The following is a 20,525-nucleotide window of genomic DNA, read 5'->3' as shown; positions in this document are numbered from 1 at the left end:
AGTTGAGGGTCCAGCTGGTGGCTGCAGCACAGCCCGCTGCTGGAGTCCTGTTTTCCCTGCACGACTTTCCCTTTTCCAGGGGTAAGGAGAGCAAGGGAGATGTCAGCATCCCACACCTGGACGTGGCAGCTCCCTGAGGAGCTCGAGGACCCAACTGCAACCCCTTGCTTCCGCACATCTTGGCACCTCCTGATCCAGAGGGGACATCCAAACCCTGGTCTGGCTCAATCCTATGGCTCAACCCACTCCGCTTCCCTTGATCCGTGTTTCCGAGCTCACCTCCCGCTGCCAGCAGCATCACAGTGTCCCCACCACACTGTGGGGACATCCCAGACTCCCTGTTATCACCCCAGGGCTTCTGAGCACTGGCTGGCTGGGCAGGGAGCAGGGAAGCTGGAATGGTTTGTCTCATGGAGCTACCGGAGCTCTGGCACCTGCTGCCAAAGCCTCCTCACCCGGCACGAGATCCACAGCCTTGGCCACCATCCAGAGACCTTTTCAGCTCCCCCTGCAGCCTCCCCGAGCACAAATCCTTAGCCCTGCAGACAAATTAATCAACTCCAGTTCGGATTTAATTATTTTTACACATCCATCCTTGTTTCTCGGGCTATGCTGAGAAGGAGTTTCCTGTTATTCTTTTCTTTGCACTCCATAAATTCTCCCTCGCCGGCGCGCGCGGCGCGGGGCTCGTTGCCCGCGCTGTTTGTTTGCCCAGAAAGTCTCTTTGCTCCCAGATTATTCATTCAGGAGCTGTGGAGCATTCAAGGCAGGAAGGGTGACTCATTTGGTAAACAGCAGAGGGAAGGCAGGAGCCCAGATTGGGTTTCTGTGGTAGATCTGAAGTCTTTGGGGGGGAGTGTGGATTTGGTTTTTTCCCCCCTCCTCTTTTTTTTACCCTTTCTTCTCTTATCACCACGATTTTTTCCAAGGGCTTGTAGCAAGAGGTAATGGATTGAAACTGGGAGAGGGGAGATTTAGGATGGACATTAGGAAGGAATTCTTTAGGGTGAGGGGTGGTGACACCCTGGAACAGGTTGCCCAGATGGCTGCTCCATCCCTGGGGGTGTTGAAGGGCAGGTTGGATGGGGCTTGGAGCAACCTGGGCTGGTGGGAGATGCCCCTGCCCATGCAGAGGGTGAGATCTAGATGGTCTTTAAGCTCCCTCCAACCCAAACCATTCCATGAGTCTCTGATTCTCTCCGCACTACACAAAAGCCCCACGGATAACACAGCAGCACGGCTGCATAATCCCCCCTCTCCCTCCCTCACTGCCACAAAACTCCCCAACCTGCTCAGCCCGAGGAGCTCCCGGCGGAAATTCCACGTCCACCGGAGCTCCCTGCCCTCCCCATCCCTCTACCCCTTCTCCTTCATCCCAGTTCCCATCTCCTGTGATGGGAACGAATCACCAAGCACCCGTGCTTGAAATACAGTGAGGAAAACGTTGCTGTAATTGCCTTTGTTAATATGTTTTATTTTCCCTCTGCAGCACGTCTCGCTCGGCTCCCGCTTCTTGCGCGTTCGGCTCCTCCTAAAATATCGGTGCCTTGTTTTTCCCACCCCCCCCCCCCCTTTTTTTTTCTTCTTTTTTATTCCCTTCGGCTGGTAGGTAGGGAAAGAATTGATGGCTCTGCCCAAGGTCACACTGCAAACCTGTGGTGCTGCTGGGATTCGAGCCGGGGACGTAATAATGATTCACATCCACACCGGAGCCATCCCGGGGTTCCCGGGGGGCAGGAGCGGATCCAGCGGCACAAGCTGCGGAGTCGCTGAAGCTCCACAACTCCACCCCCTCGCTCACATCCTTTAATTACCACTGTGCCTCTCCTCTTAACTTCTGTGGCAACGGTAATTAATACACGGGCTTTAATAACCTTCACTTTTCGGCAAACAAGGCAAAAAATGCTCCACCTGGTGGAAGTCGATCATTATTGCGCCTGCAGGTCCCCGTCTCGTTCCTCCACCTCCGAGATCTGCTGCCCGCGGGATGGAGCAGCTGATCCCTGTGGACACAGAGCTCGGGAGGAGTGGACTGAGTCCTCCTGGGGTCCTTCCTTCCCCCTTGAGCATCCCTCAAGGAGAGGAGGAGGGTGTCTGGATGGAAAATCCTGCCTGCTCCCACGGAGATTTAGGAGCCCGGTCATCCCAGCCTAGTTTTGCATCCCGGGGTTTGGGCTGTAATTCCAGGGGCCATCCCAGAGGAGCTGAGGGCTCCTTGTCCATGTACTCTGGGGCAAATCCAGGGGCTGCTTTCCTCCCAGGTGCACCATAAACCACCTCAACCATCTGCTCTTCTCCCTATTCCCCTTTTGAAAAAGGAGAGAAGGCTGGTTTGGGGTCCTGTGGCATGATGCGAATTCCACGGTAGCTGGAAGGTTGGGTTTGATAGCTCAAGGTGTCCAACCCAAGTTAAATCCTGCTGGGATTAACTGGGAATAATCCTTCCTGGCTGAGCAGGTTGGCTGCTGCCTACTCTGGAAGGCTGGCAGATTCTTTTTGTCTGCACCCAGACGTGCTGATCCTCGCCTCGGGTGCGCTGGAGATGCAGGAGAGGTTTTTCTGCCATCTGAAACTTTATTAAAATACGTTTAAAAAAAAAGATAATAGAGAAAAAGTGAAATATGGAGTTTATAAAAAGAGTTTGCCCCGTGTGTCCTTGGCCAAGGCTTCCTTCCTCACCACAACGTGGTGTGCTGGAGGCCAGATGGTTGCTGCCTCCCCCCTGCTGAAACACCTGCATTTCAGTGGAGGGGCATGTGTATGAGAAGCCCTCTGGGATAAGGGAAGCTATAGAAATGTAAATTAAATTATTTACCTACTCCCAGTTAAATGTTCTGCCCTTCTGGCCAAGGAGGAACAAGGATAGGGCTCCAGAACCTGCTTAACTCTTTGTTTAAATGGCTGAGAAGTTTTGTAGAGCGACTTGAGTATCAGGGCAGTAATTGCCAGGGGTTTGGTAGGAGCCAAATCCTGAACTGCCCATGAAAATCCTCTCCCTCCAGCCTCCTCCTTCCCGCCTTGTAGAAAACAAAACTGTCACCTCCAGGTGCTGATCTCAGGGAAAGCAAAGTGTCCCATGTCACACGATGGCACCTCAACCTTGCTTCTCTCGCTCTTGGCACGGAGAAGAAGCTGCTGGGCTGTAATAACAACCTTAACAACAAAACATACCATCCCCCAGGAAAAAAATACAATCAAATAAATACATCTGAAAGCTCTAAGCAAAAGAAAAAATCAATTAAAAAGGCAAATTGTTGTGGTTTGCACAAGGTTTGTTCCAAGCAAAGTGCCTTTTAAAGGGCTTTTTGGCTCTTTGACCGTGGCTTCCAGCACTGGATGCTGCCCGTGAGCAGGCTGGAGTTTCTGATTATTATTCTTAATCATTCTTTTCTTTTAAACAAGGAAAGGAACGTGAATTAATCCCAAGGCAGGATGGAAGCTGATTCTTTAAGTAAAAGCCACACGGGTCCCTGGAGTGGCCAGAGCCAAAAATAACATTTCAAGGTTTAATCTCGATGCGGTTTTTAGGGGGGGAGTTGCAGGGGGGAGGACGGCACAAAACGCAGCCAAGTCCTCTCCTCTCCGAAGTGACTGAGCTGCCTGGTGTCCCTTCTGCTTTTCGCAGGACTCAAGTGAGTAGGAAGGAGCTTCTCCTGCCTCCTCCAAGGTGGGAAGGGCACTTTCATGCCCGAACATCTTGCGGATCCTGCTGCAGCGCGAGGAGCGGCTGCGGCAGAGACTCAGCCCAACCCTGGGGCTGCCCCTGGTGTCCCCCGCCTGGTGCAGCCTGGATGTCACCTCTTGTCCCTTTTTTTCAGGTTTTATTTCCTCCCTGCACAGGCTGGGGGTGTAACGACCTTGGTGCAGGGGTGTTCTTTGTGCTGTGCTCACAGCTCCCGCGCTGCTTGAGTCTTTGTGCTGGAGCAGGAGCGGCTCAGCTCACTCGGAACATCTACACATCATTTTTTGGGGGTTGTTTTTGAGCTGATCACCCCTAAACCTTCACTTTTCTTCTCATCTATCCCCCTCCCCAGGCTGGCAGAGGTGCTGTCTCTTCCCTCTGAAACCAGCTGCCACTGAAACCAGCTTTCCAGAAGCTCTCGGTAACCTCGGAGCTCCACGGACTCGTGGCTGCTCCCATAGCCACCAGTTTCCCAGTGGGAGCAAACTGGGCTCTGAGCTCTTCTGAAACCTGTGGTGAGCCCAGCTTCCTGGAGAACCCCCCCCGAGAGGAATCAGGTCCCAAATCTTGGCGTGTCACCTCTCCTGAGTGTAAAAATGCAGACAATTTGGCCGCGCTGTCGTCGGATTCTTTCAAACCAACAAGTCTGTCACTCCTCTCGTGTCGTGACACCTCCTTGCCCATGGAAATGGGCCCATCTGGGGATTCACGTGGTCCCGGGCAGATAATTGTAATGGTCCCCCCGGCCTTTAAAATCTATGAATCACTCCAGTATCTGGGCACTTTATGCACATTAGTGAATTAATCCTTCCAGCCTCTCTGCAAGGGAGGGAATTATCCTTGTCATTGCTCAGATGGGAAATGGGCGAGATGGAGCCCGGATCCGCGCCAGAACTGGGGGGTCACATCACTCACAGCTCTAACAGCTCACCTTTGGGCACCCAGCCCTCGGGGGCACCCGTGACCCCCCATTAGTTACCTCCACGGGTGTGTTGAGTGAACGGGGGAAGATCTATCCCCCCTGCCAGGCGGCTGGGAATCCATCTGAGCCCTGTCAGGGGGAGATGGATGGACGGGGCGTAGGGCTGGTGCAGCCGGGAAGCGCAGGGAGGATGCACAGGGTGGGCTGGGGTGGGTGGGGATGTCCAGTGTCTCCCCACAGCCTTGGTCTTGCTCTCTACGTGTCGGCCTGGGTGCTCTGCCCACTGGGAGGTCCCCAAATGAAGGAGGTAGGTGTCCCTCATCCCAGGAGAGCGAGGCAAACCCAGGATGTCACCTTCGTCCCAGGCTGGTTGCCCCACAGGGCATTGCAGCAACCGGGTGGATTTCATAGAACCGTGGCATGGTTTGGGTTGGAGGGAGCTTAAAGCTCACCTAGATCCAACCCTCCTGCATGGGCAGGGACACCTCCCACCAGCCCAGGCTGCTCCAAGCCCCATCCAACCTGCCCTTCAACACTCCCAGGGATGGGGCGGCCAGAGTTTTCCTGGGTAACCTGTTCCAGCGTCTCATCACCCTCCTTTGGACGAGAAACCTTTTGTGGCTCGTTCAAAATAAATCAGTGACTTTCAGCTCAGCCCACCCAGGTTCAGTGCAGCCCTTTCCCTGCAGTTGCACGTGCTGATTTCCTTTGTTTCCCCTGGCTTCCAGGTGTATCAGCCATGTCACGGCCGTGCCGTGGCGTCCGTGGGCAGAGTAACGTGCTGGAGTTAAGGCTGGAGCAGCATTTCAGCTTCCCTAGATTAATGACACCTCATTAATTCAGCCGTGTGATGAGCTTGATGGAGACAAGTTTGGCTCCTCAACCCTTTCAGCTCTGCTGAGGCAGTGCCAGGGCTTGTGCTTTCAGCAAGGTAACATCTCCTTTTTACAAGCGTGTGCCCGTGGAGCAGTTTGTGCTGCTGCAGCCTCCACCAGCTCTGTGTTCAATCTGAATTTTGGCCAGTGACTGCCTGGCTGTGCAGCCACTCTTTATGTGCTCTGAAAATTACTGTCAAGGTTAAAAAATAACCGTGCAGCTTGTGAGCTGCTGGCAGAGCCCGCGAGCACCCGGGCTTCTGCACGGCCGGAGGGATGGATGCGATGGGTTCAGCACTCACCAACCCTCCTTTTCCATCAAAGGCACTTGTGTCCTTTATAAAAGCAACAAAAACCAACCCTGAGCAACCCCCCTGGTTTTTCACGTTGGGCTTTAAACCCGTGGAAAAAAAAAATCTGGCTGAAGAGCTGGGTTTCAACCAAGCGCGTTTGTTCTCTCATGGAGATGGTGCTTTGGTCCAGCTGGATGTATCGTGCCCTATTAAAGGAAGATTTTTAAATGAGCACATTTATTCATCGAGCTGTCACAGCCTGTTGAGTAAAGAACATGGACTGGCCCAGTTTAGCCAGTTTTCTCCCAAAAAGCTGTGACAGTCTCGGGGCTAAATAAAGAAACCCAAGCCCAAATTTCACCCGTGCCCTCTGTCCCCTGCACCACCACAGAGGGGTCGGGGGGAGAGCGAAGGCAGAAATGAAGGCAACAATAACTATTTCAACTCATTTCTTTCACACAGCCTGGGAAGGTTGGCTGTGGCTTTTGGGGGGGGCTGCTTTGCAGAGGCAGCAGCCTTCTCCCCTCGCCCCAAAGAGTTTCCAGTCGACATCTTTTTAATTCAAGACGCCCGCAAAATAGCAGCCTGAAATAACACTGCTATATGTCAGCTGCTGATGGAAGGAGATTAAATATTAAAGCCAGTGCTGTGGCTTTAACTCATTCCTTTTCCCCCCCCCCCACCCCGTTTCACCCCCCCCCCCCCCCTTTGCTTTCTTCCCTGTGTAAAATGACATGATTTAGAACTGAAGTGCCAGACTCAGCCTCTAGGTTTCGGCGTTTGGAAATGGATGGAGAAAGATATATTGTGTCTGTGAGCGTTTCTGTGCAGGGAAAGAGAGGGCTCCCAAGCTAGTGAGACCACATAAAGATGTTAAATAGAGCTGTAACGTGCAGCGAAAGCAGGAAAACTGCCCTAGAAAAAAAAAAGGTACAAAAAAAAAACAACCACCCAAAAAAACCAACCCCCGAGATGGAGGAAAATGAAAGATTAAAATAAATTCAGAGGGAGTGAGGCCGGGCTGAGGCCCTCGTGGAGCTGGGGCTGGGGAGAGAGAAACGTGAGCCCACTTCCCACCTCTTGCTCCTTCCCTCGTTGACCTAAAAATCTCCCCATGTCTTCACCTAAACCAAAAACCAGTTGGAGAATTGGGAATTTTATCCCTTTTCCTTTTTTTTTTTCTGTGCGTCTCTGCACGTTTGCTCTTTCAAGGCGCCGCTGGAGCAGCTGCCTGGCTGCTAAATATTCATCTGAAACTGGCTGCTCCCCTCTTCTCCCAAAAAACCACCCTGATTTATTTTATTGATTTGATTGATTTGATTTGATTTGTTTGATTGATTTGATTTCTTTTCCTCCCCTTCCCCAAACCTTCCGATTTTCCGCCGCTAACGTCTCGTCCCTGCGTCGCACGGGGCGAACGGGGATGGATGTTAAAAAAAAAAACACAGGGTGTTTTTTTTGGGTTAGAAACATGAAAAAACATCAGTACCCACCCCTTCTCCCCCCCTTTCCCACCAGGGCTTTATGGTGCAGCACAAAACCCCATCACAATTTATGGTTTTTTGTGTGTCTCCTTGGGCGACCGGCGACCGTTCGTTCCCTTCTCCTTTGTTCCCAGATTTGTGATGCTGAGTGGAAACGGGTCACGTTTGGGCTGGAGCAGAGTTTTGGAGGAAAGAACCCCAGAAATGTCAAATCTTTAGCAAAACCCTGGAGAAATTGTATTATTTAAGGTTTAGCTACAGACCCGATCGGGCAAAGAAATGTTGGGTTAATGGTCGGTAGAGTCGGGTTGTGGTTGGACTTGGATATGGTTGGGTTTGATGATCTTAAAGGCCTTTTCCAACCAGAATAATTCTGTGATTCTGTGGAAAAAAACACTTCCATTCTCTCCCCTTCAGCACGTTCAGACCCACCAGCTCTTAATTTCTATTCATTTGAGCTCTGGTGAAGAAGTCACCACCAAAAGCACCTTCTGATACGAGGACTTTGAAGGACGCTTTGCATAATACACTTGTTATTGCAGAGAAGATGGATGGGATGTGTGTGGATGGTGTCTCCGTGCTGTCCCTTCCCTCTGTGAATGTCCCCCACACCCCCCCTGGCTCCACACGGCTCCCGGGAAGGCGCCAGGCTGGAAAAAGCAGCTTTGCTGGAGAAAAAAAAGATACGTTATAAAAAAAATGAGTCGTAAATAAGCACCAGAAAGAGCGAGCGGAGCCGGGGTGTCAACGGTGGAGCTAATTCACAGGAACAGGTGGCTGGGGGGATGGGGGGGCAGTTTGGGGGGTTGGTTTGTGGGTTGTTTTAAGGAGAGGGAAGAAGGGAAGGGGAAAAAGGGCAGGAATTCTTGGCTGCAGCAGCACCGGCTCTTTCTAGAAACGCGGAGCCTGGCGGCTCCGGGATGCGGAAAAATCCTGCGGTAGGGCCTGAGCCGTGGGCTCTGCTCCCACTTTGTCGCAGTCTATTAGGAGAGGAGCAATCCATCCATCCTGGAGCAATCCATCCTGGAGCAATCCATCCTCAGGGCTTGATGATTATTTGCTTTAACCCCCTCCCTGCCTCTCTCATCCCCTCTCCCTCTGTCTCGCTGCGCGGGGCCAGTGCAGCCGCGGGCAACGTTGCCCTTTTGTCTGGGTATCAGTGACAGCCCCACACACCCACACACGGTCCCCCCCACCCAGCACATCCTGTCATGGGGGGGGGGGTGTTTATCCTGCAATAAAGGTGGAATTTCAAACAGCATCTTTATGGCACATTAAATGCCTTTTTCCCCCCCGTTTCGACAGCAGCCGCGCTTCGGGCTTCGTGGCAAAGAACCCGGGGTTGGGGGGATGAGCAGCCACCTCCATCCCACTCCATAAATCCATGGCCTGAATTTCTGGGGTGGGTGGGACAGCTCTGGCCCACACCATCCACAAAAAAAAGGTGGCCTGACCCCAGGAGTGCCTAATTCATCCCTCTATTATCCGGCAATAAACGCGGCGCGTCTCGGCTTCGCTTTTCCGAGACGTGTTTGCAGCTACTGCTGGGGAGGGGGGGGAAACCAAAAAAGACAAACCACCACCAAAACCCAAAAAGGTTATGAAAAATATTCGTTCCCCAGAAGCCCCCGTGTAACAGCATTTTCATTTGGAGCAACTCCTCAACCAATCTGTCCCGCTCTGGTTTGGCTTCAGGCGATTGTGTTCCAGTTGCTCTCCGGGCGACTCTTTCCTTTCCCCCCCCCCCCCCTCCTCCCTTTCCCCGTTGCAGGACGGACCCGTAAAACCACATTTATTCCTGATTTTCTAAATGGTTTCATTGCAGAGGTTTACAAACGAGGACCACCTGGCAGTTCATAAACACAAGCATGAGATGACATTGAAATTCGGCCCCGCTCGCACTGACTCAGTCATCATAGCAGGTATGTGGGGTTCCAGCCAGGCCAGCTCGGGAAACGGGGCACGTTAATACACCATGACTGCAAGATTAATACCCGGGACCAGATGCACTGCAAAACATCCCTACCTCCCATAAAAACCTCTTGTGATCTGCATTTAATCAGGAGGAAAGGAAAGCATGAGGCTTCCAAGGTTTGTTTTTTTTTGTTTTTTTTTTATGGTGGTATCAGATTTTGTGCGAGGGGGTTGTTTTTTTCTGTTGGTTGGTTGTTTTTTTTCCCAAGGATTTTGATATTTTTTTCTTTTTCTTTTTGAAGCTCTCGCCCTTTTTTTTTTTTGGTGAAGGCTGGGAGATTTATGGGGCAAAAAGGTCTTTCACGTTCCTGTGTGTGCTCTGAGGATGATGAACAAAATCTGACAAAGGCAGCTTCCTCTCCTCAGCCCAGGTGTCAATTTTGGGGAGCTTTTTAGGCTGGCAGTTCATCAATTCAAATGCCACTGAGCACAATGGCTGCAGCAGGGGCTGCATTTGCAGAACCCAAATGTGCAGCACGGGGTCAGAGCAGCCTTGATAAGGCAGGGAGATAAAAAACCACCCCTGTGTATATTGTTATTTGGCAGCAGATCATGGCTGGTTACAGATCATCTCCTGCCTTGTCAGTCCCCTTTTGGTTCAGGCTTCTTAAAAGGGCGTGAGGTTTGTGTTCCTGCTGGATGGAAAGGCTGTTGCAGGGAGGAAATGGTGCCTGAAACCTTGGGACTTCATGGCGGGGGGAAATAAAGCCTGGCAGCCTTTTTTTCCAGCCCCAGAATTTGGTGTTTGAGTAGGAAGCAGCAGTTCAGCTGGTTCCTTAAAGCCTTCGAGTGAGTTGTGGCTGGGGGGAGGATTGAAGAGCTGGTGCAGCCGTTGCTGGAAGGGCAAAAAGCTGCTCCTCAGGGGAGGGTTTGCAGAGATGGAACCAGCTCCCAGTAGGAAAATTCATTTCAAATGGGATCAGGCTAATGGGAGTTGATGGCAAAGAATTTGGGGCAGGGGTTGGAAGGAACCTCTGATTCCTAAAGGTGCTTTTTCCCCTCAGTTCAGCCCCTTTCTGAACAGCAGGAGGATTCACTTTTCCTCCATAAACCCAGGGTGAAAATCAGAAATGGGGCAGGATCCATCTCCAACCCAAACCCACCTGCTCCAGCAGGGATGCAGCATGAACACTCCTCATCTCTGCTACTCCTGGAGGTGGATCTTGCCTCCTGTGCACAAACCCTCCCGGGTGAAACCGTGGTTGGGCTGAAAACCTCCAATTTTAGGCCGAGGACCAGAGCGCGGGCGGGTCGAGCTCTTCTCCCAGCAACTCCAGGCTGCTCCTCAGTGTGTTGCTTTGGGTTAAACCACAAAGCACCCCAAAAAAACAACCCCAAAAAACCCAAACCTCTTTATCTGTGGTCAGTGCAAGAGCAGCTATTTAACACAGGCTTTTCCCTGGCTGAGATCTTGCTGCCAGGAGGAGGTTGTGAGGGCCATAAAGCAGCGAGATCCTGGGCTATTATTGCCCTACATTCCTCGTGTCCTTTGATACTTTTTTTTTTTTTTAAGCCACCATTTTGTCTCTGGGTGATTTTTTTTTTGCCTCCCCTGTCCTCTCCCTCCCTCTTGCTTTGTGCTGAGCCCAGGGCAGCAGCCCGTGTGTTAATGAGGAGGATTTGGTGTTCATCCCTTTGCCCTTAAGCTAAAGAGAGTCGTAAAGAATTGTCCTTTGACAGCAGAGGGACTCACTGAAATGGGAACAGGCACTTCTGGGGGAGGAAAAACTGCTGCAATTCCTGGAGGTACGAAGTGGGGAAGGATGAGAGAGGTTATAACAGCTTGGTGAGAAGTTCTGCTCTGAGCCCTGGGCTCGGGAGGACATTGCTAAACAGGGAACGGTCCAAAAGGAGCCCCGAGAGCCCTTAAAACACTGGAAAAACAACCTCCTGCTGACATCTTGAGTTGACAAAAGTTTTTTGCTTTCGTGAGGAGAGGTATGAGGGGAACTGAAGTGTGCTCAGAGGAGGTTTTGCTTTGTTCACCAAAGCAGTAGGTAGGGTTTGGAGTCAGGCTGGAAACAGAGCGTCGGGAAGGCGAAAGAATCGCTGGAGTCGCTTCCCGAAGTTGGAAATCAAACGGGATGTTTTCTGTAGGCACTTCAGCCTCTGTGTCAGAGAGCCCATGTTTTATGCACAAGCTAAACTATCCCAAGGATCCCCCTTTGTCCTTTAGAAAAAAAAAAAGCCGTGAAGTTTTCTTGCTGCCTGATGGATTCTCTCGGTGGATCGTGCTCGTTCCCGCTCGGACCTGAGCTCCCGACAAGCAGAAAAACAAGGAGCAGGGAGATTTCCTTCTGCTTTACAGCCTGGGTGATGGCCAGAGAGATCATGACTCAACATGTTAATACGGTGGAAAACAGGCCCTGGAGGGATTGCTTTGGACAGTGGTGGGAATTATTAGCACTCCCACGGAGCCTGTCCTGAGATGAGCACGGAGCCAGCCCGGCTCCGTTCCCTGCTGAAGCTTCTCCCATCGGCCGTTTCCCTTCTCCTCACTCCATATTTTTAAGATCTGCTCTTTCAGGGAGATCAAACCCCCTTATTTTCCTTCCTTACGGCAGGAATTCAGGCAAAAACCCGGGGTGGGAGGGACAGGACACAACCCAAAGGCAGGAATTCCACAGAAATCGCTGCACGCCTCTCGCCGCAGTGATTATTTCTTTAAAGAGCATTTACCAGAGAAACAAAATCACCAAGAAACTCTTTTCCCCTTTCTGAATTTTGCCATTTTCCCCCCCCTCACTTGCTTTGCAAACACGACACGAACCTTAGCAGAAAAACATCCACAAAACAAGGGCCACTTTGCTCAGGGTCCCCCCCCAGGGCAGGACGAAGTTGGTTAAAATTAATTCTCTCTTAATTTTGGTGTTAAACCCTGACAGATCAGACTCCAACCCCGACTCGGTTCTTGAAGAACTGTGAAGAAGTGGGACTCTTCAATGAGCTGGCCAGCTCCTTTGAGCACGAGTTCAAGAAAGCTGCAGAGGATGAGGAGAAAAAGGCAAGAGGCAAAAGCCACCGTGGCCGGAAAACTGAGCTGGGAGTGGAGAGGAACTGGGATGAAAGGCACTGGAGAGGAGCTGGGATGAGAGGGGCTGGGATGAGAGGCACTGGAGAGGGGCTGGGATGAGAGGCACTGGAGAGGGGCTGGGATGAAAGGCACTGGAGAGGGGCTGGTTCTGCTGGGATGAAGGACACACGATGTAGGATAAATAAACGCGGTCTAGGATTTTATATCGGGCTTTATTTTTGTAACTGGGGTGGCTTTTGGCTGGTTCTCCTGCAATCCCGGGCCTGGCGAGAGCTGATTTGAATGGGTTATTATTCCTTTGGCTCCTCACTTCAAAATAAATGGGGGAAATAAGAAAGCAGTACCCAAAAAACCTCACACCTTGGGAAGGAAGGGAGCAGGACTCCGTTATGCGCTCGGGATCGGAGCAGAAATTCCCTCCGAGCCTCCTTAGAGATGGGGCTCCTTAAGGATGCTGCCTTTAAGGTGCAGGGAAGGGACCCAGCTCAACCTTTAGCATTTGAAGGGTGTCTCAGAGACAGAGAGAGGGGCTCCGGGGAGGAGCAAGGCTTTTCCAAACAAAGAACTCCCTCAGATCCATCGATTCAGGCTCCCTCATATGCAAACACCATCGATTCCGGCTGCCCCAGGAGCGCAAGGGTCTGAAGGACAAGGGGATCTCAGCAGATAGCAGCTAATTAAGGCTATTTCCCTCCCCCCCCTCCCCTCTTTTCCAGGATCTGAGGAGCAGCAGATGCCTATTGGGCTCTTAGGCTGGCAGATACATTTACTAAATTGATAGATGTCCATCCATACGCTCGCAGTCAGCGGCGCTGCTCGGAAATAAACCGCGGGAGCGCGGCCGCGTAAATCTTCACCGAGATGGGGAACGGAGGAATTCAGAATTAAACCTGAAAACTGCCTTTCACCCGCCTCTCCTAATCACAGGGCTCTTTAAAGCAGAAATTGATCTCTCTCATTGGTATGCTGCAGGGCCTTGCCTGGCATTTTATGCTCCTCAATTCCCTGCCTTTTGTTCTCCGAGCGCCGGGGAGAAGGGAATTTTTTTGTGGTTTCACGTAGAAATGGTTGAGCAGCCCGGAGTCTAGCCAGTCATTTTATGTATATATATATTTATATGGAAGACCACCCATCTCCTGGGCAGCTCAGACCCTTAAGCTGCTCCATGTTTTCCTGGTTTATATTTTTTTGCTCTGGGATGACTGCAGTCGAAATCTTGCCGCCGGCGAGCGCAGCGCCGCGAAGCTTCGGGGTGGCTGTAGGTGTTGGGGACAGCCTTTATCCCTCCTAAAAACCCCTCTGTCCAGGCGGGGTGCCCTGCTCCAGATGCTTTGTCACCCACCCAACCTGGCCCGAGGTGCCTGCTGCATCGCTGAGATGTTTTTAATGTGCCCAGTCGCTGCCGCGGTGGTTTTGTCCTCCCGTTCCAAGGGTGGTCTCGGCACCAGCGCGTTAATTAAAAACACAGGCACAGCAGGAGCTTCCCTGGGGGCATTTTAAGTGCTTTGAAACTTTCCTGCATGTTAATCCCTTCTCCTTTGTGCTTCCCACTGCAACATCTCGATTTAAGAGGGCAGGTAAAGGGTTCCAAGCAAAGCCCTGGAGTCAATCCAGCCTCCGCAGCCCACTGGAGAGCAGCGGGAGCATCCGGAGGTGTCTGGATTCACCCTCTTGCCGCAGTTTTCCCCTCCCTCGAGTGGATTTAAAATGCAGCAGAAAGAGGAGGTTTAGGTTGTTAGATGGTAGGACAAAGTGTCAGCAGTCTGGAGAGTGAAGGGATTGATTGTGGAGGGAGGGAGGGGTTGGACAAACAACCCTCAGGACTGATTGAGGGAGAGTTTCTCCTGCTCGGGACAGAGGGAAGAGGGATGGAGGGAGGGACCTGGGTGATCTTGGTCTCTTGGAGCCCAGTTCAATGCAGCATCCTGCAGTTGGAGCCTCACTCCATTGCATTCTCCTCCAGTCCTCTCCTACTCCATCTTCTCCCAGCTCTTCCCTTCCCTCCAGGTCTAGGGGAAGGGAGAGGTGGCCAACTCAGCTTAGTCCCACCTTGTCACCTGCCCCTATTCCCGTCCCCAGCAAGTCATGAACTGGTTAAAATGGGGCATGTGGCACTGCTGGAACCCAGGGTGGTGGCAAGTTGCCAGGTTCAGGCATATGGTTGGGTTTTATTTTAATGGGGAGCTCACAGATATTTAATAACTTGCATGGCTCTTTGTTTGCTTTCGATAATCGGGCAATAAAATAATTCAGGCTGATTTATACAATGCTTTACAGCTCTTCTGTGAACGAAAGTGCCTTCTGGAACTCACTGGCATTTGGCTTTGTTACCTGCTCTCCTGAGCAGAGCCCCTTTTATGAAACCCAACCCCCCCAAAAAAACCCCACAACCCACCCAAAAACCCAACTCGTGGCCAGGATCGTGTGTGTGTTGCTGAGGAACCACAACATGGTGCCATCTGGGGCAGAAACCATCTCTCCTGGGCCTCAGTTTCTGTTTGGATGGGGCTGCCTCAGGCTCCCAGATGCTACTTGAGGACAAATAAATAATAATAGTTTGGCAGGAGCTCAGCCCTGTCGCTCTTCCTGTGGGACCAGCCCAGTGTTTCCCAAACAATATGAGCTAATTGTCCTTTCAATCCGTGGCTGGTTTTCCTGTAGAGTTCTGGAGCCCTGGACATGTCCCTGCCTTCCACCCCAGACATCAAGATCAAGGAGGAAGAACCAGTGGAGGTGGACTCTTCACCACCAGACAGCCCCACGTCCAACCCACAGTCACCACAGAACAAGGAGAAGGTAGGTCTCCCCATCCATGTGGAGATGTTGGTATCTCCATCTCTGGATCAGAACAAGCTTGTTTAGGTGCCAAGGTCTGGTCTGGGCTTGTAATGTTCCCCTCGTTTTAGGAAGAAAGTGAAAAGCTCAGTTGCTACAATAGAATCCCAGAATCCTTCTGGTTGGAAAAGACCTTTAAGATAATTGAATCCAACCACAACCCGGCTCTTCCAACCATAATCCAGTTCTTCCAACCATAATCCAGTTCTTCCAACCATAACCCAGCTCTTCCAACCATAACCCAGCTCTTCCAACCATTAACCCAGCTCTTCCAACCATTAACCCACCTCTACCAAGTCCAGTGCTTAAACCATGTCCCTCAGCACCACCTACACAGCTTTGAACCCCTCCAGAGATGGAGATTCAATCCCCTCCCAACTCTTCCAGTGTTTAATGACCCTTTCAGTGAAGAAGTTTCTCCTGATATCCCATCTAAACTTCCCCTGGGCAACATGAGGCTTGTTCCTCTTGGCCTGTCACTTGTTTCTTGGGAGAAGACACCAACCCCCTTTACTCCAACCTCCTCTCAGGCAGTCGTGGAGAGAAAATCCACATCTGCTGCTGCCCTTAAGTCTCCCCATGGGTTTGGCTGGAGCAGAAGACCTTGCTGGTCTCCCTGGGAATGTTTTTCCACTAACTCATCTTCTCCCAGCCCAGCTCCCTGCGTCCTGGTGGGACTGGACATCATTCAGAACAGGTTAGTCCAGGTGACACGGAGTCCATCTGAGTGACTTCAGATCTGAGTGACATTTGCTGGGGCTGGAGTGGGAATTCAGAGCCAAGGATGGTTTCCCAGTGGCTGCTGCAGGACTCAGAATTTCTGTGCCCCATTCCCTGCCCCAACATCAAGCCAGGGTGACCTGGGGGACATCCCTCCCCTCCGTGCCTCAGTTTCCCCGGCGCTTTCATTGTCACCAAACTGCTGGGTTTAACCTCCGGAAGGATGAGCCAGGTGGGTGATTCTTAAGCTAATAGATACCAAGGTGTCTTTTTTGTCTCTTTCCACCTTCTCCAGGAGGTCACCCCCAAACCTGTCATCATCTCCACCCCGACTCCCACCATCGTGCGGCCGGGCTCGTTGCCGCTCCACCTGGGCTACGATCCTCTCCACCCCACGTTGCCATCCCCAACCTCAGTCATCACCCAGGCTCCCCCTTCCAACAGACAGCTGGGGTAAGTCCAAAAGAAGGAGATGAGCACCCAAGCTTTTCTCTCCTGTGCTGTCAGCTTTCCTGGGCAGTAATTAGAGACTTCAATAAGTTCCTTGATAATCAACAACAACCGAAGTGTCGCCGTCCCCGTTGCGGCTGCTTGGGCATAAGGGCCTCGTTGCAGCAGTGTCTGCAACAGCAGAATGGGGTGTAAGTGCAGAAGCAGGAACTAATTAGCACTGGGTAACGAAACGAGGCAAAACTCACCGTGGGGACAGATGAAACCCAGTCCCCAACCACCCTTGTCATGACAGTGTCTGTGACGGGAACGGGGCCTGACCTGGGGACTCCTCGAGTCGCTCTCGGTGCAGCCGGGGGAGCTCGGGGGTAGGAAATTGTCTGGATCTTTAATGGCTTTGGGATTCTCCCAGACAGCTGTTGCCTCTGAAGTGTGACCTCTTCTGCAACCTGCTGGCCTCCTCCTTGGGCAGCTGCTGCCTCGGGAGCTGTTTGTTGCAGCAGCTCTAATGACCTGCTCCTTTTTTGCCCACCCCCCCCTCCTTTAACGATCTGGTTGGGAAGCTCTGGAGCTCTGGCTGTGGTGGGATGAGCCTGCCCTGCTCCCACACACCTCCAGCCCTGGAGCCTGAAGGATGCAGGAAACACTGCAAGGAACCCTCAGGAGATCTGGATTTACCCCCAGGATGCTTCATTTCTGCCGTGGTCTTGGGCTCTTTCTGATCCCCCCAGTTTGATGCTGGCTCCTTACATGAACCAGGCCATTTTTTGGCTGTCAAATGATATTTTTGGGGGGTGTTTTTGCTTTGACCCCCTGGCACCATCACTCCAGACTTCCTGATGGAAGGTTTTCTATCCTCTCTCGAGGCATTAAAGGGCTAAAAGTGATTGTCCTAGGGTTTCAAAAAGTCCTTCTGTGAAATGGGACAGGGAGAGGCTGGTGGAGCTGGAGGGAACCAAGTCCCCTTGATGCTTTGGAGGCACCAAAGACTTGGACATGATTTGATGTGTCCTTTGCAGCCCACGGGGGTAGATCCCTCCTAGGGCCTAAGGCTCCAACCTGCTCCTTTGGAGAGGTGGGGCTGCAGCTTTAAGAGGGTCGAGCCTTCCCAAGGCAGCCCTCGAAGTTCCAGCTGGAGTTAATGGGACATTAACTCCCTCCTTTGACCCACCTGCCCTTCTCCTCCCCACCCTGACCCACCTCTTCTCCCCTCCACCCTGACCCACCTCCCCTTGTCCCCCCCACCCTGACCCACCTCCTCTTCTCCCTTCTCTGACCCACTTGCCCTTCTCCCCACCTTGACCCACCTCTTCTCCTCTCCACCCTGACCCACCTCCCCTTGTCCCCCCCACCCTGACCCACCTCCCCTTCTCCCTTCTCTGACCAACCTCTTCTCCCCACCCTGACTCACCTCCCTTTCTCCCCACCCTGACCCACCTCCCCTTCTCCCCACCCTGCCCTTCCTCCCCCACATCTCAGCTCCCTCCCACCACCCCAGCAGCCCAACCTCCTCCATCCCCTTCCCTGGGCTGGGCAGAGGAGGCAGCACCAGCCCGTATTTTGTCTCCCTCCCCCAGAAGCAGCTCCCAGCAGCTCTGCTCTGCTCTTCTTGGCTCGGCTCTGCCTCCATTCGGTTCCCTGCTGCCTTGTCAGGAGCTGAGGAGGAGCCAGAGCTCAGCCCTGGCTGGCAGGAACAATTCCCTTCCTTTTCCCATCCACTGGAGCAGATCAGCTCCAGCTTTTCCTTTGCCCTCCTAGGAAGGCTGAAGGTCAGAGCAGGGTGAGGTTTGGGGTGCAGGCAGGCGGGGTTTATTTGTGCCTTTTTGTCACCTCTTTGCCTTTTGATGCCAAGGGATCTGCAGTGGGAAAAGTTCCTGGGATTTTGAAGTGGTCACAATTAGGCTCCAGAGGTGATAGAATCATGGAAATGTGGAATGGTTTGAGTTGGAAGGGACCTTAAAGATGATCTTGGACACTTTGGATCTCCCCAAGGAGCAGATGGAGCAGCCCCTGGATGTGTTTTCTGTCTGGTCTGGTTGGGTGGGAGTCGTGTCCCAGGGCTTTGGCTCCTGTGGGGTTTGCCCAGGAGTGAACAGGGACACATCCTGATGGTGGCCATGGGTGTCACTGCAGCCCTGAGCAAGGAGCAGCAGCCCAGGTCCCCTCACCAGCCTGTGCCCCCTCAACAGCCCAGGGTCCCCTCAACAGCCCAGGGTTCCCTCAGCAGCCCAGGGTTCCCTCAGCAGCCCAGGACCCCTCAACACCCCAGCACCCCTCAGCAGCCCAGGGTCCCCTCAGCAGCTCAGGACCCCTCAACACCCCAGCACCCCTCAGCAGCCCCCTTGCTGTGGTGCTGTCCTGTTCTGGCTGCCATTCCATGGCATGTCAGGAGCCTGAGTTCCCTTCACACGTGCTTGTCAGAAATGGGCAAACAAGCCCAAATCCACCAACCAGAATGAACTCGCACTTCTGCCCTGAGCTCTTGGGGTTCCTGGGCCAGCAGGAACTGGAAATAACCCACGAGAACCTGCACTGTTGTTTCTCCAGGTCTCCTACAGGTTCCCTTCCCCTGGTGGTGCAGCTTGCCAACGGCCAGACCATGCCTGTCCTCCCAGGCCCTCCTGTGCAGATGCCTTCAGTGATCTCGGTGAGAGCAGCTTCCAGCACAGCTCTGGCTGGGAACACACTCTTTTTAACCCCTGCCAAACACACCCAGACACTTCCATTTGGTAAAGAATTAAAATACCTCTCCCCCTCTGTGCGAGAGAAGAGTGGAAGAAGAGGAGGAGGAGAAGAAGGAGGTGGGGGAGCCGGAGGAGCAAGAGCAGGGGCAGAAGGAGCAGGAGCAGAAGGAGGATGAGGAGAAGGAGGAAGAGCAGGAGCAAGAGCAGAAGGAGGAGGAGAAAGAGGAGGAGAAGGAGCAAGAGCAGAAGGAGGAGGAGGAGTAAGAGCAGGGGCAGCAGGAGAAGGAACAGGAGCAAGAGGAGAAGGAGGAGGAGAAAGAGGAGGAGCAGGAGCAAAAGCAGCAGCAGGAGGAGCAGCAGAAGAAGGAGGAGGAGCAAGAGCAGAAGGAGGAGGAGGAAGAGGAGGAGGGGGGCAGCTCTGGCAGGGCAGTAATAACATGTCGATCACACTAGAGGGCAATAAATCTGGAAGAAAACAAAGCTCTGCCCGGCCAGATGGTTCATGCCATCAATCCGGGGCTGGGAGCTGTAGGATCCCTGTTGACCTGCTTCCATTTGGAACTGGGTGGCTCCACTGAAACCATTGGAGCTTGCAGAGAACATGTTGGGCTTTGCAGGCCAGGAAATCCACCCTCACCAGAGAGATCTTGGAATGTTAACCCTGAGGGTTGTGCTTTTTGCATAGGGAGGGTTTTCCATGGGGCAGGACTCAGCTGTGCCTGGTGGGGGGTTCCTACATCTTCAGCTCCTCACCAGGCAGCCCTAGTGGGTCCTGCTTGTCCTCCTGGGTTTGGAAGGAGTAAGAACCAAAACCTTCTGCCTCAGGGAGCAGGGGATGGTGGTGGCAAAGTAGGCAGAGGGGTTTGGTGTAGCTCCTGGGCATGGAGACATCTTCACACCTTCCTGCTCCTTTGCAGCACCCCATGTGGGTGGAGCTTTGCAACAACTCTTCTGCAGAGAAGCAGAAATCCTGCTTTTTTCCCCCCTCTTTTTTGGTGAGGGGTGAAGCTCAACTTGTGTCAGAGGGGAAGCTGTGACCTCCCCTTTGTGGCAGCTTGGGCAGAGAACCAGGGCAGGGAATCTCCCACCCCAGAGTGGGGAAAAACCCTCTGGGAGGGAAGGGAAGGAGGGAGGATTTCAAGCTGTCCTCAGCATCCCAGCTGGGTGATTCCCTGGCCACCAAAGGAGTGGCTGGTGGCCTTGGGTGACAGCAGCCAGGATGGATGGGACTATTAAATGCCAAATGTTTGTCAAGATTTATAAATGTGCTTTGGGGGGGGTGTGTGTGAGTGAATTCTTGCTGAGCTGCTGCAAGGAACCAGCTCAGCAAAGCTCCTCAGCTTCCAAACCCTTCTGCTGCTTCCTCTCCACAGCTGGCTCGACCTGTCTCCATGGTGCCCAACATTCCTGGGATTCCTGGGCCACCCATCAACAGCAGTGGGTCCATTTCACCTTCAGGACTCCCAGTGCACTCCGAAGCTAAAATGGTGAGTGGCCAAATCCCTGCTGGGGAGAGGGCTCACCTCCATGGGTGTTGTCCCTGAGCAGCTTTTCCAGAAGAAGCTCCATCTG

General features: G+C 52.7%; 1 protein-coding gene across 4 annotated transcripts in view; it reads left to right on the top strand.

Annotated features, from left to right (window-relative positions):
• Positions 1–20,525, top strand: part of LOC127395025 (cyclic AMP-dependent transcription factor ATF-7) — a 76,216-nt gene that overhangs the window by 43,092 nt on the left and 12,599 nt on the right. For all 4 annotated transcript variants that reach the window (XR_007891710.1, XR_007891711.1, XM_051641423.1 and 1 more), the window contains exons 3-8: positions 9,082–9,178; positions 12,116–12,234; positions 14,926–15,060; positions 16,115–16,272; positions 18,817–18,916; positions 20,327–20,440. Coding sequence is in view for 2 of the 4 variants with exons in the window: in XM_051641423.1 (XP_051497383.1) it covers positions 9,082–9,178; positions 12,116–12,234; positions 14,926–15,060; positions 16,115–16,272; positions 18,817–18,916; positions 20,327–20,440 (723 nt within the window). In the remaining 2 variants the exon portion in view is untranslated. The remainder of the gene's footprint in view (positions 1–9,081; positions 9,179–12,115; positions 12,235–14,925; positions 15,061–16,114; positions 16,273–18,816; positions 18,917–20,326; positions 20,441–20,525) is intronic.

Source organism: Apus apus, chromosome 28 (assembly GCF_020740795.1).
Source record: "Apus apus isolate bApuApu2 chromosome 28, bApuApu2.pri.cur, whole genome shotgun sequence".
NCBI lineage: Eukaryota > Metazoa > Chordata > Aves > Apodiformes > Apodidae > Apus > Apus apus.
The sequence above is the reverse complement of the archived record's forward strand: the minus strand, read 5'-3'. Positions and strand labels throughout refer to the sequence as shown.